Raw genomic sequence first — 14,102 nt, 5'->3', positions numbered from 1 at the left:
AATTTTCTTACAAAATGAACAAGGTTCACGCTTCAACATTGAATTATTGGCATTATTTCTAGATAGATTACTTGTTGAGGCATCTGGTCGTACTCGTTTTGTACATGAATTCTGCTTATGACCAAAATTACCGCAAGAAAAACATCTCGGTTTTATACTAGAATGCTCGCGCTTTCGTATGTTTAATTGAGACTCATTTTTGCGAATCATACCGCGTGGTCGGTCGCCTAATGGTATAGTAGGTTGTATAGATTTTGTATATATCGATAAGAAATTTACTATGTCATCCGGCGGTAGGTGAGAATTTGTAGCAACCGCACGAATGTGAGGATCTGTTATTCCGCGGATGACAATTGCCGAAATCAACTCGTCGCTTAACCCATGGATTATGCGCAAACGTAACAAAGAACGCCGGGCATACTCGGCATAGGTAGAATAATTATCAGAATCTGTTTTCATTACATCAAATAAAATATTCGCAAAATCTAAACGACGGGGACACAAAGCTTTAAACTCACGTTTAAAATTGGACCAACTACGATCATTACTAGCCCATTCGTGAAGCCAAAGACGTGCATCACCTTTTAAGCACATACCAATACGCGATAAGCACTCGCGATCGTCCCACTTATTTAATAAACGCATATGATCAACATCTCGACACCATACATCAAAATCATGTAAAGACGGGTCGAAATTTGGTATGAAAATATGGTTTGATCTTACCGGCATTGCGTTAAATGCGTTTACCAACTTATCGGCTACTTCACTAATAACCGTCTCCGTCGCGCGGCGGTGATCGTCGTTCGGTACCTCTGAACTTGCCGCACAGGAAGCGCCGCTGGAAGGCACAGCCAGCGCGCCCATTGGTTCACTCAACAGCGTCGGCGGCACCGGCACAGTAACGGGTTCAGGCACCGGCACAGTAACAGTATCGGGCACCAACATGTGCCGCTCGGTCGATGGACCCGCTACCTCATTGTCAGTGCTCACGCGCCGATCTTCCAAAGCGTTCAAGCGATCCACGATTGCTTGAAGCTGTTATTCCAAAACAGGAATAGATGGTCGATTTTGCCTGCAGCTTCTTCGTTTTGATTTATCCGCCATTGTCACAAAAAGTATGCACTGATAGTTAAAGTCTAAAAGAATTCTAAGAGTGAGCAACGAATCCCACTTCTGAACTTAGGAATTTGAACCGATTATATTTAAAAAATACAAACTATTACAAGTGTAATCTTAATCTTTGATGAATTACAAATTATCATTAAATTATTATTACTAGCAGAAATTCAACACTATAATGCAACGACTGTCTCGTCCGAATGCCAACGGCAAAGTGAGTCCGCACTGGCGCAGGCGCTCGCTCGAGCTCTCCCTACTCCCTTCCACAACTACTGTGACGTCACGTAGGCCACGCCTCTTCACAAACTAGTTCGCTCCTTATTATATGTATAATATCCGAAAACTACTTTTATTTCGATATAGTGACATTCGCGTAAACGTAATAAATCATTAGTCATATAGAATTGTTTATGTCGTTCCTTATCTTAACATGTTTATTTTTTCTGGAAATTACGACGTGCAATACAATAACAAACTGTTCAAGTAAGTTATCAAGCCGTTGAACTTTGGTCTTGAATGCCGATATTATAATGATAAATCATTCCGTGTTTTCGTATATTAATTAATTCATTCAACGGTTGGTAATAGGAAGCGAAAGTCGGTAAATTCTTGCTCCATAAGAAATTTATTTTTGGATTTTAACAAATAGTTCTGTGATAGTGCAATTGTTTTTAAAGGATTTCAATTTAATATGTAAGTAATATTTATTTGGATACTATTTAAATCAGTAGCTTAGTGATTTTTGCCGCTCTAAGGGACCGGGCGACCGGCGAGTGCAAAAAAGGCCACTTCAACAAATAAGGTCATCCAGCAACTGGTACAGCGACAAAAGTAAAAAAGTTAAAGCTTTTATTTTTCTCATTTTGCTGTCTTAAAAGTGCCGCCCACCCCAACTACGAAACATTTTAAATATATGTTTTTATACTGTAAAATCATAATGATTTCTTATGTTTACGCGAATGTTAGACATTGAAATTAAACTAATTTTCGGATTCTATCGCGGTGCTGGTATTTTATTTTCTCCCGACGTTTCGAAGACTTTGCAGCCTTCATGGTCACGGGGGGGACTGAGGTGTTATTCATCCGTAAAGTCAAAGTTACAATATCTACCTACATTTTACAATTATACAACTTTTTTAAATTTTGTTGCTTACCAACCAGCCAAAGCTAAAGCTTTTACCAACAGCTAAAATTTTAAAAAAATTTAAAAAAGTTGTATAATTGTAAAATGTAGGTAGATATTGTAACTTTGACTTTACGGATGAATAACACCTCAGCCCCCCCCGTGACCATGAAGGCTGCAAAGTCTTCGAAACGTCGGGAGAAAATAAAATACCAGCACCGCGATAGAATCCGAAAATTAGTTTAATTTCACTGTAAAATCATTTTGAATCCAGTGAGATTATTAACGAGGCGATGGCCTAGTTGAGGAATTAAGTAATTAAATGAGATTATTAAAATTATAGCCTAGTTGAGAGTGGAATGGACTGCGGAGACGAATGTCCACAGGTTCACATTTTAAGGGCACACACAGAGGTGCATGGCTGCATACCTGAGAAGTACTCAGTAAAAAATTTAAGGAGATGTTAAGTATGCCAATCCGCATTAGGCCAGCTGGTGGACTTAGAATTCCGTCTCAGTAGTAGAGAAGGCCCATACCCAGCAGTAGGACAGTATACAGTACAAGGCTGATATTATTATATATATTTATATGTTATTTAATATAAGAATAGCGTTTGAATTTATCTATTCAAAAGCTGTCACGCATAATTTTGTAGCTTGGGTATGGGCCGATATTTTTCATGAATAAACTTCGCAAGCTGTACGTTAGTCAGTTGCGTCACTGCCTACCACTTTACGAACGTGAACACAAATTTTAGTATTTTTGTTAGAAATTTATGTGCATTTTAAAACTGTTTCTATGGCAACTGGTGTGGCGTAGATTCGTTCGACATGCCTTTTTATATTAAACAAATACACATCACACATTTGTCCCGGAAGGGGTAGACAGAAGCGCAAGTAGGGTACCCACTTTTCACGTATTTATATTATTAGGATTATGTTTGAATAGGTTCATACATTGTTTTTTAAATAAGGAAGAGAGAGGGCGATCTTCTAGGGAGGCATGACTTTATTAAAAGGGGGCATTATTGTAGAGTGGTCAATCAAGTTCTATCCCGCAGGAACAATATTTTTTCTGATTGAAAAGTAACGTATGTCCATATGTCCTTGACATCGTATCCAAATTCCTTGACCATCGGTTTGAGTAGTAAAAGCGTGTAGGTGTAACAAATAAACAAATTCACTTTCATAATATCAGGATCAGTAGCGTAGCTTGTCATACAGGGGCCTTTTATCTATATTTGTTGGGGGCTCTTCAGGGCAGTGCGAAATTTTAGGTGCCTGCTTAGTTTAATGTAAGTGTGGGCCAAGAGGCCCCAAAGCTTGGGAGCGCCGTAGCACTGATAACGCTGGTAACGCGGTAGCTCCACCCCTGATTAGGATATTTGGAGAGCCGCGGCTTTCTCTTTCTTGGATTGAAGAAGATTGGTGTGGGCATATCTATTTTAGGCAACAGAACTTTGAGAACTCCGGGGTTCATACGTTGACCATTGCGTGCTCGATTAAGTAATCAGTTTATGAGTAATTATGTTATTGATAGTAGCTGACCCGATGGCTTAGTTGTACTGAATGCGGTACGGCAGCGCTTTGACGTCCTGGCCCCCTGGGTTTGAATTCCGAGCCGGGCAAAGTGATATTTGGGTTTTTCTGCTCATTTTCAGCCCTGAGTCTGAAAATTACCAGATTTGGTAATAGCCTCGCCCTCTATCATATCATGGGACGGAACTCACTCGGCTTTGTTTACGCCTTTGCATATCCCTTCCGGAATAAATGCGTCATGTGTTTGTTTTGTAAGATAGTAGCATATACTGACCGTGAATTACAACTAAGTTTGTTTCCTATTTATGGGACCGATAAGGTCAACCTTTTAGGTTAGGTTATAGTTCCTACGATAAGTGTTAACCGGTTCCTTCATTCTTACATAAGGTCTACTTTTGCGTAATAAATCTTCCTCTTTTATTATTAATTTAAGTTTGTGCGAAAAATGTTTCTCTTATAATATTAATTTGAGTTAATCAGGTATAATTATAACTTGATGGATGGGTCCTTAAAAGAGACGATAGTCTAGTTGGTTGTGGAACGGACTGCCGAGACGAATGTCCGCAGGATTAAATCCCAAGGGCACACACCTCTGATTTTATTTTGGTTTTCTCTTTTTTTATTTTACAAGTTAGATTCAAAAGTTATATGGAAACTGAATGAATAATTGTTACAAACATACTACCGTATAAGTATGTGAACATATTTGTTGTTAGTTAAGACATTCTCATGTTATACCTATTGGTGGTTGGTCTCTCATATGTGAGTGTCTGGGTAGGTTCCACTCAATGTCTATTTCTGCTGCCAAGCAGCGTTGTGTAGTTACTATGGTGTTCCGGTTTGAAGGACATTGTAGCCAGTGTAACTACTGGATATAATAAGACTTAACATCTCATATCTCAGTATGGCGAGCGCAGTGGAATACCAAACAATACTTTGTAATTCAAGGTGTTGGCAGTTGGATGGTGTTTCTACTGTTTTGGGCGGTCGTATCGCTAACCATCAGACGAACGACAAGCTCGTCCCGTCATTCAAAGCAATAAAAATAAACAAGTCCTTAGTATGCTAAAAAATATTTTCCATGACAATATTAAACTAACTTAAAAATATATGGAAAATAATCCTAATGTCCTAATGTTTTTCCGAGACAGCTAGGAGTCAATTTAAGCCTACTTATTATTTCAGTCATGGCGGCCGCGATGTCTTCAAACAACCTTGGAGATAGTAAACACTTGAATCGTTTGTGTAGCAAAATAACAGTTTTAAAGGAAATTGAACTCTAAATTTATTTATCACGTGGCGGTATTTTGTCATCCTAATTAGTCACTCATTTACATAAGGCCTTTTTGAGCTTTGAGCTAGTCCAGGGTCCTGGTTGAAGACAGTAGACCTTATATCCAATAGAAAAAACCTTTATAACAGTCTACTATAAGTAGTTAACATATAATCAAAGGTGTTGATTTTTTTTTAATTTTTTCTTATTGTTTGTGTGTGTGTCATAATAAATACATAAATCTAATATTTTGTTTTGATCGGGCTCAGCAAAGTGACCGCACTACACCTGATGGTAAGTGGAGTGGGTTTTAATAGAATGTCGACTGACGAGTATGATTATCACTTGACAGTCGCTACAAGTATGCCGGCGTGTTGAAATCGGATAACACAGGCTGATCCCGTAACGCGACATACTTACGTGGACCATTATAGCGAATTTTAACACATTGTGTGCGGTGGTCGCTCTCCAGACGGATATAAAATATATCATACTACCAGGCCCAGCCAGCATTTTATTGTGAATTCATAAAAACGGTCTGGAGCTCAAAATACATTTAGATGACCTAGGATCTAGTCCTTTCGTTCCAGAGATTGTAGTGACCTAAGCTCTTAAAAGTTGTTAACTCTTAGATTGCGTTAGAATTAAGACTACATGTTTATAACTGAACTAGATTTTGCTCGCGACTTCGCTTGCGTGAACGTGTTTCGTGGATTAAAACTAACCAATGCCCTTCCTAGGGTCTCCAACTATCTCCATAGCAAATTTTATGAAAATTGGTTCGGTAGTTTTGAGTTTAGTGCGTTCAGACAGCTGTGGCGGGGGATTTTGTTTTTACAATATGCACAATGTGACTAATATGCTCGTCTTAATACTTTCTGAAATAAAAGCTAAATTAATTATCCTGTGCAATGTTTCTAAATTCAACTATTTTTTATTTTTCAGAAAATGCTCCAGTTTTTTGTTTTGTCATCGATTTTATCCGCAGCCGTTGCGAAAACCAACTGCCACGGTTGCTTCGATGGCACCTGTTACTCCAAATCACCAGTCTTCAAAGATAACAAGATCTCCGGCCAAATAGCAATCGATAGAATTGAAAACATTATTTATTTCCACTATGAGAACTCCCAATCAATCGATTACACAGCTGCATTCGATTTAGATGATATACGATTCAAAATCGTTCCTGGAATCGATTTTTCATTTGCTCGAACTGTGGATCAGAGTAATAGAGATGTTTACATTGGCGGAGTGCAGGGAATTTTCAAATACAGTCCAATTGAAAACAAGACAATTGAATTTGGTTTAAGGGACGAAACTATCTGGCATTTGCAATACAAGGGCAAAATTTACTACACAGCTTTCAGAAAAAAGGGACTTTACACGTACGGGAACCATAAAAGTAAAAGTATTAAAGCCTTGTCGAATTACAGTATCGATAACTTTGTAATCGATAAGCATAATGACGTGTACTTTATGAGTGATGCTAAAATATATCGATATAAACTGAGCGAAAAATACCTAGTGTTGTGACTAACGAAGCGTTTGTTTTGTCCGTGGATATTTTCGACAATGTTTATTTTCTACAATCAGCTAGTCGAGGTTTGTATAAATTAAACTATAAAACTGACCGTTTAACTGAAGTTGGCGCTTTTGCGAACGGCACACCGATAAAATTCGTTTTCGATGCGAATAACAATGTTGTTTATTACGACAAAGAAGATGATAAGTTGTATTATTTGTTGCCAAATTACTCGAAATGCAGAGTTGCTAGTGTTGTAGAGAGGAAATTAAAAAAAGCTCCTAGTATTGCCAGAGCAAAAACTAATAAATTAAGAATACATATGGTAGATTCATAGTAAATTATGGTATTTATTTAAATAATAAAGACTTGAAATGGTTTTCCATTTATTTCCTTTGGTAACTAAAAATAATGTGATATTTATGTTAGCTTGTATTAAAAATGTACTTAGATATATTAATAAGTACTTTCATATTTTATATTTATGTAATATCGACACAAGGAGGTCTTAGATTATATTATAGAGCGGACAATGGGAAGATTGTCATAAAATATTTGCGCTCATGCGATGGTTACACAATCTACCGTGAAATAGCATAACACCAATGTAAAATACTTTATATTTTTCCATATCGTAATTTGCACGTCTTTAATGGGTATATTAGCGAATTTTATGTTAATATGTTACTTTTGTATTAATATCTAAGGAAATTGTTACATCTAGTTCCACGGACATTTCAAATACGACAACGACTTATTACCATTTGGTATAAGTATTGATATATATGTACTACGTACTAGATTTGGCGTTCCGAACTTTCACTGTGTTCAATTGAATTGAACTGCAATCCATTCAAACTGACTTTAGTATGATCTATATTGACAGCTTGTGGTTGTGTACGGAGTGGCGCTCATGATATAAGAACTCGAGTCTAATTGTAAACCTGGATTTAAATAAAAAATATTAGTCAAATAAGTCAAATTATTTGTTGTTTAAGTGAACAAATAGTTATATGGACGTTCGTGTCTATAGAATATACTTCTATGGTAATAACTTTTGGAGCCCAAATTTGCTCCTGATGTCTGTATATAACTAACTATACTGTTTAATGTCTTTGTATTGATAGTATTTTCAACGCATACATATTGATTTAAGCAAAAAAACTTTCTCTTTGTACTAGAGACCATTTAAATTATATCCAAGCTTGTAAAAATAATATTTCACAATATTGAGTTAACTCTATGGAATCTGAAACTTTGAAACTCTTCAATTAAAACTTTAGTTCAAAACAGTCTGATTACAGTTTGTAATGAAGTGGCAAATATTTGTAACTTTATTATTGCAAATAAAATTTATATTTCTAGTACGTATTTTTATTACAAATTGTACACCGCGATTACCTATTTGGAAGTCGAATAGACTGCAGCGACGAAGGTCCAAAGATTCTGAGTTTTCTAAAAAGTTATGTGTATTCTTTGTGGATTCTCGCTGGCTTTAACGGTGAAGGCAAACATCGTGAGGATAGCTTCATAACAACGTTCTTCATGAGAATTTCTAAGGTTTCGAAATTTGCCAACTTCAACTAGGGCAGCGTGGTGGAATAACACCTAAATCCTCTCAGTAGAAGAATATAGGGGATGAAGAAGCGGTTTTTATATCCTAATTTTCTCCCGTCATTTCGAAGACTGCAGCCATCATGGTAACAAGGGGGTCTAAGGTGTTGTTGGTCATCCAACAAAAATATAAAAACCTCGATAAAAACCGAAAAATAGTTTAATTCTAATGTCTAACATTCGCGTAAACATAAGAAATCATGATGTTAAACATGTTTACAAATTACTTACTTATTTTTATTTAGGGTCGCATTTAAGATTAAGATTAGAATCGTTAATTGAACACAGCCGTATATGAATTTAAATCGTGTGAAATATCACCGTGCTCGCAATCTGCTTTAAATAAAATAAAATATTTTATTTATCACGTAGGCGAACAAAACTGCATTTATGCGTCAAAACAATTAATACGAATAATTATTATTATTATTCTGAATAACACTTAGGATCACTAATATAACATTTTAAGTTAGAAATAAAAATAAAAGGGGCACGAAGTTCTTCACGTACATAACATTTGGAAACAAATTAAGTAAATTCGAAGGCAACTTAGCACTACATACATACACACCAATATCCTGTTCAGTCCACCTTCACATAATTCCCGAGGTCCACAATTCGGCCGGCCGGGGTCACTAATTGACATTCCGGACCCGTTAGGGTCAATAGCGCATCGTGCTACGACTATAGTTAATGACTAATACTTCTCTTACATAAAAATACGAGGTTCGTTAGTTTAAAGTTGCATGGACTTATCGGTCAAGGTTATTGAATTACGAGCAATTTGCTCGTATAACAGATACGAGCAAGTCGCTTGCTTATAGTGAGAACACCCTTAAGAAACAATATTGCATTGTGTTCCTCACTCTAGGACATTACATGTTAAATCTATACTATTATATAAAGCTGAGAAGTTTATTTGAACACGCTAACCTCAGAAACTACGGGTTCGAATGGAATTTTAATCAGGAACACAATAGTGATTACAAATGCTTTAAGAGTCAATTGAATATTGACGCGATAAATTTCTTTATTTAAGTGTCTAATCATGTAAACATCTGAAATTATGTTTACAGTTTACACGATTAGTCATTGAAATAATGAACTTTATCGCGATTTTTATATTATGATTTTCTCCTGACGTTTCGAAGACTGCAGCCTTTTAAATTCTTTTCATGTTAGATGGCTTATTTCGAGGCAGGCTATATGAAATTATCTATATACATAAAAATGAATCCCTATTTTCCTTGGTCACGCCATCACGCGTGAACCGCTGGACCGATTTCACTATTTTTTTTTGTTATGTTTGTTATTGTCAGGAGAAGGTTCTCATGAAAGAAAAATTCAAAAAATTGCGCGGAAAATTAGAAAATTTAAGAAAACAACGAAAATATTAATTTTATATACTTAACGAAACGAAACGAAAATATCAATTGTTTGAAATAACCGTTAGCGATTGACATAATGCGCGCTACAAATTCATAGTTAAGACGAGACAACGTCTGTCGGGTCAACTAGTTATTTATAGATTGATTAACCGTTTTCTTCTGCTTTTATATTATGGCTGCCACCATTTATTTATCGATGATTTTGCCAATGTCGAGTAATAACAGATACAAAACAAAAAGAGACTATAAAATCAGATCGCCATTTTGTCAACTGCCGTTTTATTTTTCAAAATTTGTAGAAGACTCTATTTAAAGCGTTTAATACGTTAACTGGGAAATTATACTTGTGTTTGAATTTTGTGAAAAAGGCGTTATCTATAATATTTAGTAAAAATGTCTACATGCGTGAATAAATTTATGGTGACAAAGTAAGTGGAACCTCAAATAAGATCTTTTAATCTTAAAACAGCATCTATGTCATAGTCATACAATAAGGCGAGAGCCATACTCGCGGTCGTGGGTCGTCATGTTGGCCCAACCACTGTTCCAACGTTGGCAAAGTTGGTATTAAAGATTGGTAACTTATGTTGGTCAGATATTGCCCAAGGTTTCGAAATTTGTTGTTGGTATTGTCTTATTATTCTACGTTTTCATAGTTAAGATTTGAATTTAACTGCAATGTTTTTGGTTTTGTTAAAATTTACTTAGAAAAGTATAAAAGACGTCGCTTCTCTTATTAATTCAATATTTTTTTAAATGCATGGTATCTCTTACTTTATGTATTAACCTCTTTTTTCTATGAACAAATTATATTTGGAGAAAACAATTTTTAATATATATTTTTTGTAATAATTCCTTTCCGTACTAAAAACACACCTTCAGTTTAAATTTGGCAATACTCTATGCTACGTGCTATATACCATATGCTTATTTATTTATTATGGTTATTTTTATCTGGATGATCATTGATCGATCAGCCATGCAAAGTCATTGTCTCCATAATGCCAGTCATCCAGCCTCCTTGATGAATTAGTTGGCGCAAAAACTTTGGTTTAATTTACTTTTGGATGATTTATTCACTACTCGATTACTTGAGTTTAGTTTTTGTTATTATTTTTGGCTCCGAGCCTCGTTTGCGTGAAAGTTTTTCCTAGATTAACGTCCCAATATATATTTTAAGAGATAAAAGTAGTCTACGTCCTTCTCAGGGTCTCAAACTATCTTTGTACCAAATTTCATCGAAATGTGTTCGGTTTTACTTTTTGAGGTTATCGCGTTCAGACAGACGCAGCGATTTTGTTTGGAAGTTTGAAGTAAATGCAAAAACTGCTGAACGGGTTTTGGATATATAGCACGCGGATAGACCATGTCCTAGATTAACATTAGGCCACTTTTTCTCCCAGAATTTGCTCCCGTAGCGTAACGAAACGCTTTTTACAATATTAAATGAATGAATGAATCCCTCCTAGCCGAATTTCGGCCACGGCGGCTAATCTCAACGGACATCAGCCAGATACGCAGGATATACCTATTATGTGCACAAGTGTGTGCGTAATACACAGGTGCACTCTCTGTTCCTTCACTCTCATAGTTCGTCGAGACGGCAAGCCGACATTACCGTTAAGAGATCAGGCGCAGGACCAACGGCTTTACGTGCTTTCTGAGGCACGTTGGTATCACACCGCCAACTTCCTGACTCCGAGCTGCGACTGAGTAATTTTTAAGATGGAAAAACCCAGTCACATTTATATATTATATTCGCAATATTTACAGAATACCATTTTAGTCCATTTTTGACTTTGTGCAACCAGAGAGAATAATAGAATAGTCGCCGCGTGACATAATTTCTCTTCTGCCAGCCTGCCTGCGCAGCCGAATATTTCCGGAAATGCCCGATGTCATCGGATAAGAGAGCGGCGCGTAACAATATATTAGATTTATTTATTTGATTTTTAGATATATCACTATTGTATTTAAGTTACTTTTGTAGCAGGAAAGCCTTTTACGAAGGCGAAGCCGCGAGCAATACCTAACAAAAGAGGAAACAGCAATGATATTCTTAAGAAACAAGAGCAGGTTACGGAATATTTGGGTCCTAATTATTGGTGCTAAGTATTCCAAAAAGACTCCTTTGAACGTGCCTGTTTAATTAGAATTTATATTATTAGTTATCGTTTAGATAGTAGTTAGTATCTAAATGATTCTAAATATTTTCGTAGTAACTAGATCTCGTAAAATAACAAAGGATTGTTTCTAATTAGTTTTTGACAGTATATTAAATATATTATTAAGGTTAACACCATATCTATATGTTAGGTATTTCTAAATTAGTAGTTACATTTTTGACTTTTTTGTTACTAAGCCACAGTGTGCGAGCACTGCTGTATTTCAGTGCGATTTCTGCAGCATCTGAATCAGTATGTCTTTGTCTATTATTAAAATTAAGCCGTAGTCTGAAAATTTCCTGCGTGTAAAGCCAATGTATAGACGGCGACAGTCCAGTTGGTATTGCAACGGACTGCCGAGACGAATGTCCGCAGTTTCAAAACCCAAGGGCATGCACCTCCGACTTTTATAAAGTTATGAGTGTATTCTTTGTGAATTATCGCTTGCTTTAACAGTGAAGGAACACACCTTGAGAAAACTTGCATACCTAAAAAGTTCTCTATAAACATTTAAAGGGTATGTGAAGTGTGCCAATCCGAACTAGGCCAGCATTGCGGACTAAGGCCTCCCTCTCAGTAGGAGATGAGGCTAGTGCCCAGCAGTAGGGCAGTAATACATAACTAATATTGTATGTGTATTTTGAATACCCCTTTAACGAAAATACAATTAGAAATCGGTGGTTTTGTCAATCCCAAGATGTGTACAATACTTAAGGAATAGGTTACGAACAAAGTTTAAGTAGTGGAAACGTAAACGTATACTTGCATATAGTGAAATAATGCAGTTTGGAACTTAACAAGTGTGTCGTCATGCCTTGCAAATACTTGCACAATATCGTCAAACATTGATCCAACATTTGTCGTCAACCATCAGTATGGCAAGTGTGACGTCATACCTTGCAAATGCTTGTACAAAATCGTCAGACATTGATCCAACATTTGTCACTAACCATTATTATGGCAAGTGTGACGTCATACCTTGCAAATACTTGCACAATATCGTCAAACATTGATCCAACATTTGCCGCCAACATTCAGTATGGCACCGTCTTAACTTTTATTTACAATGCAGGATCCAGGCCAAATATACAATGGAGTCAGTTGGATCGAAGCCAGTGCATTTTATGTTTTGTATTACGCGTTTCTGGTCACCAAATTCGATTTATGTAATGATTGGACGTATTACAATATTCAAAAGGCATTCTCTTTTACAACGACGATGATTATTTTTATTGGACTCTGTTTGTCGTGTATTTAAGTTAAATTATTCAATACTTTTCCTGTTTTTGTAGGGTATGTGACATTTTATTCTATTTCTTTTATCATTACATAAACTGGTATTCTGCTCTTGATAGATAATATACTGGAGTCTAGATACAGTATCGACTGGCGAGAAATGTTTATTGACAGTTGACACAATTATGCCGGCCTGTTCGAAGGTAGACAAGCTGAACTTGGAATGCAAATCACGTTGACCACTACATTTTCAATCTCTATAGGTTTTACATCTTATGTTTGGTGGTTGATATCCTGGCGGTATTATTTTATTATAGGCTAATAGACCCCACTGCACCTGATACGTGAAGAGAGGTCCAATAGAATGTCGACTGACGAGAGATGATTATCCCTTGACAGTCGACCCAATTATGCCGGCCTGTTAGAACTGGATATACATAGGCTAATCCCGGAACGCGACACATACGTGAGCCACTATGACGACTGGTATACGGTGTTCGCTATCCGGGCAGATATAAAATATATCCTACCACCAACCAACTACGGATAGCAATATTCTGCCACTAGCAACCTTTTGCTAATAATATAATTTTCGCTCAATGTGAGTTCATTATGAAAGGATTATTTAAATTACTCTGCGGATGGCTTCGACCCTCATTTCTACTCGCTGCAATTTCAGCGAATTAGTCTAAATTCTATACAATTTTGATCCTGATTTGGCTAATTGAATTTATAAGTTGGTTTAACTTCAATAAATAATCGTATTCAGGAAACGAATAAACAAAATGAAAAGTAAGAATTCATTATTTAAATAAAATGAAAACTAAGAAAGCATTATTTTTAATCGTCATCAAAAGAGGAGGGTATATGTTCAACTGTTTTTATTTTTGTGAGTACCATTTTAATATCCTAGGACCATCTAGAAGATGTAGAAGGGAACTTCTCAAAATCAAATAGACTTAGAACGATTATATTTCTGTTGGGTTCAGCGTAGTTTCAATGCCATTCTACATTAAGAATATTGCTGTTCAACACTACTTTAAAAAAATTAACTTTGAAAACGCAGGAAGATACCTCAAAATCAATCGAGGCTTTAGATTTGTGTCGGGTTTTGTTATCTT

The 14,102-nt window shown here is 36.2% G+C and overlaps 1 protein-coding gene across 1 annotated transcript; it reads left to right on the top strand.

Annotated features, from left to right (window-relative positions):
- Positions 1 to 1,638: 1,638 nt before the first annotated feature.
- LOC115456331 (ommochrome-binding protein-like) lies at positions 1,639 to 6,958 on the top strand. The gene is given in 3 exon segments (XM_037446087.1): positions 1,639 to 1,815; positions 6,002 to 6,578; positions 6,581 to 6,958. Coding segments are annotated over 2 exon segments (909 nt in total). The 5' UTR covers positions 1,639 to 1,815; positions 6,002 to 6,004; the 3' UTR covers positions 6,916 to 6,958.
- Positions 6,959 to 14,102: the final 7,144 nt, after the last annotated feature.

Source organism: Manduca sexta, unplaced genomic scaffold (assembly GCF_014839805.1).
Source record: "Manduca sexta isolate Smith_Timp_Sample1 unplaced genomic scaffold, JHU_Msex_v1.0 HiC_scaffold_254, whole genome shotgun sequence".
NCBI classification, from domain to species: domain Eukaryota; kingdom Metazoa; phylum Arthropoda; class Insecta; order Lepidoptera; family Sphingidae; genus Manduca; species Manduca sexta.
This window is presented reverse-complemented; position numbering and strand designations above follow the sequence as displayed.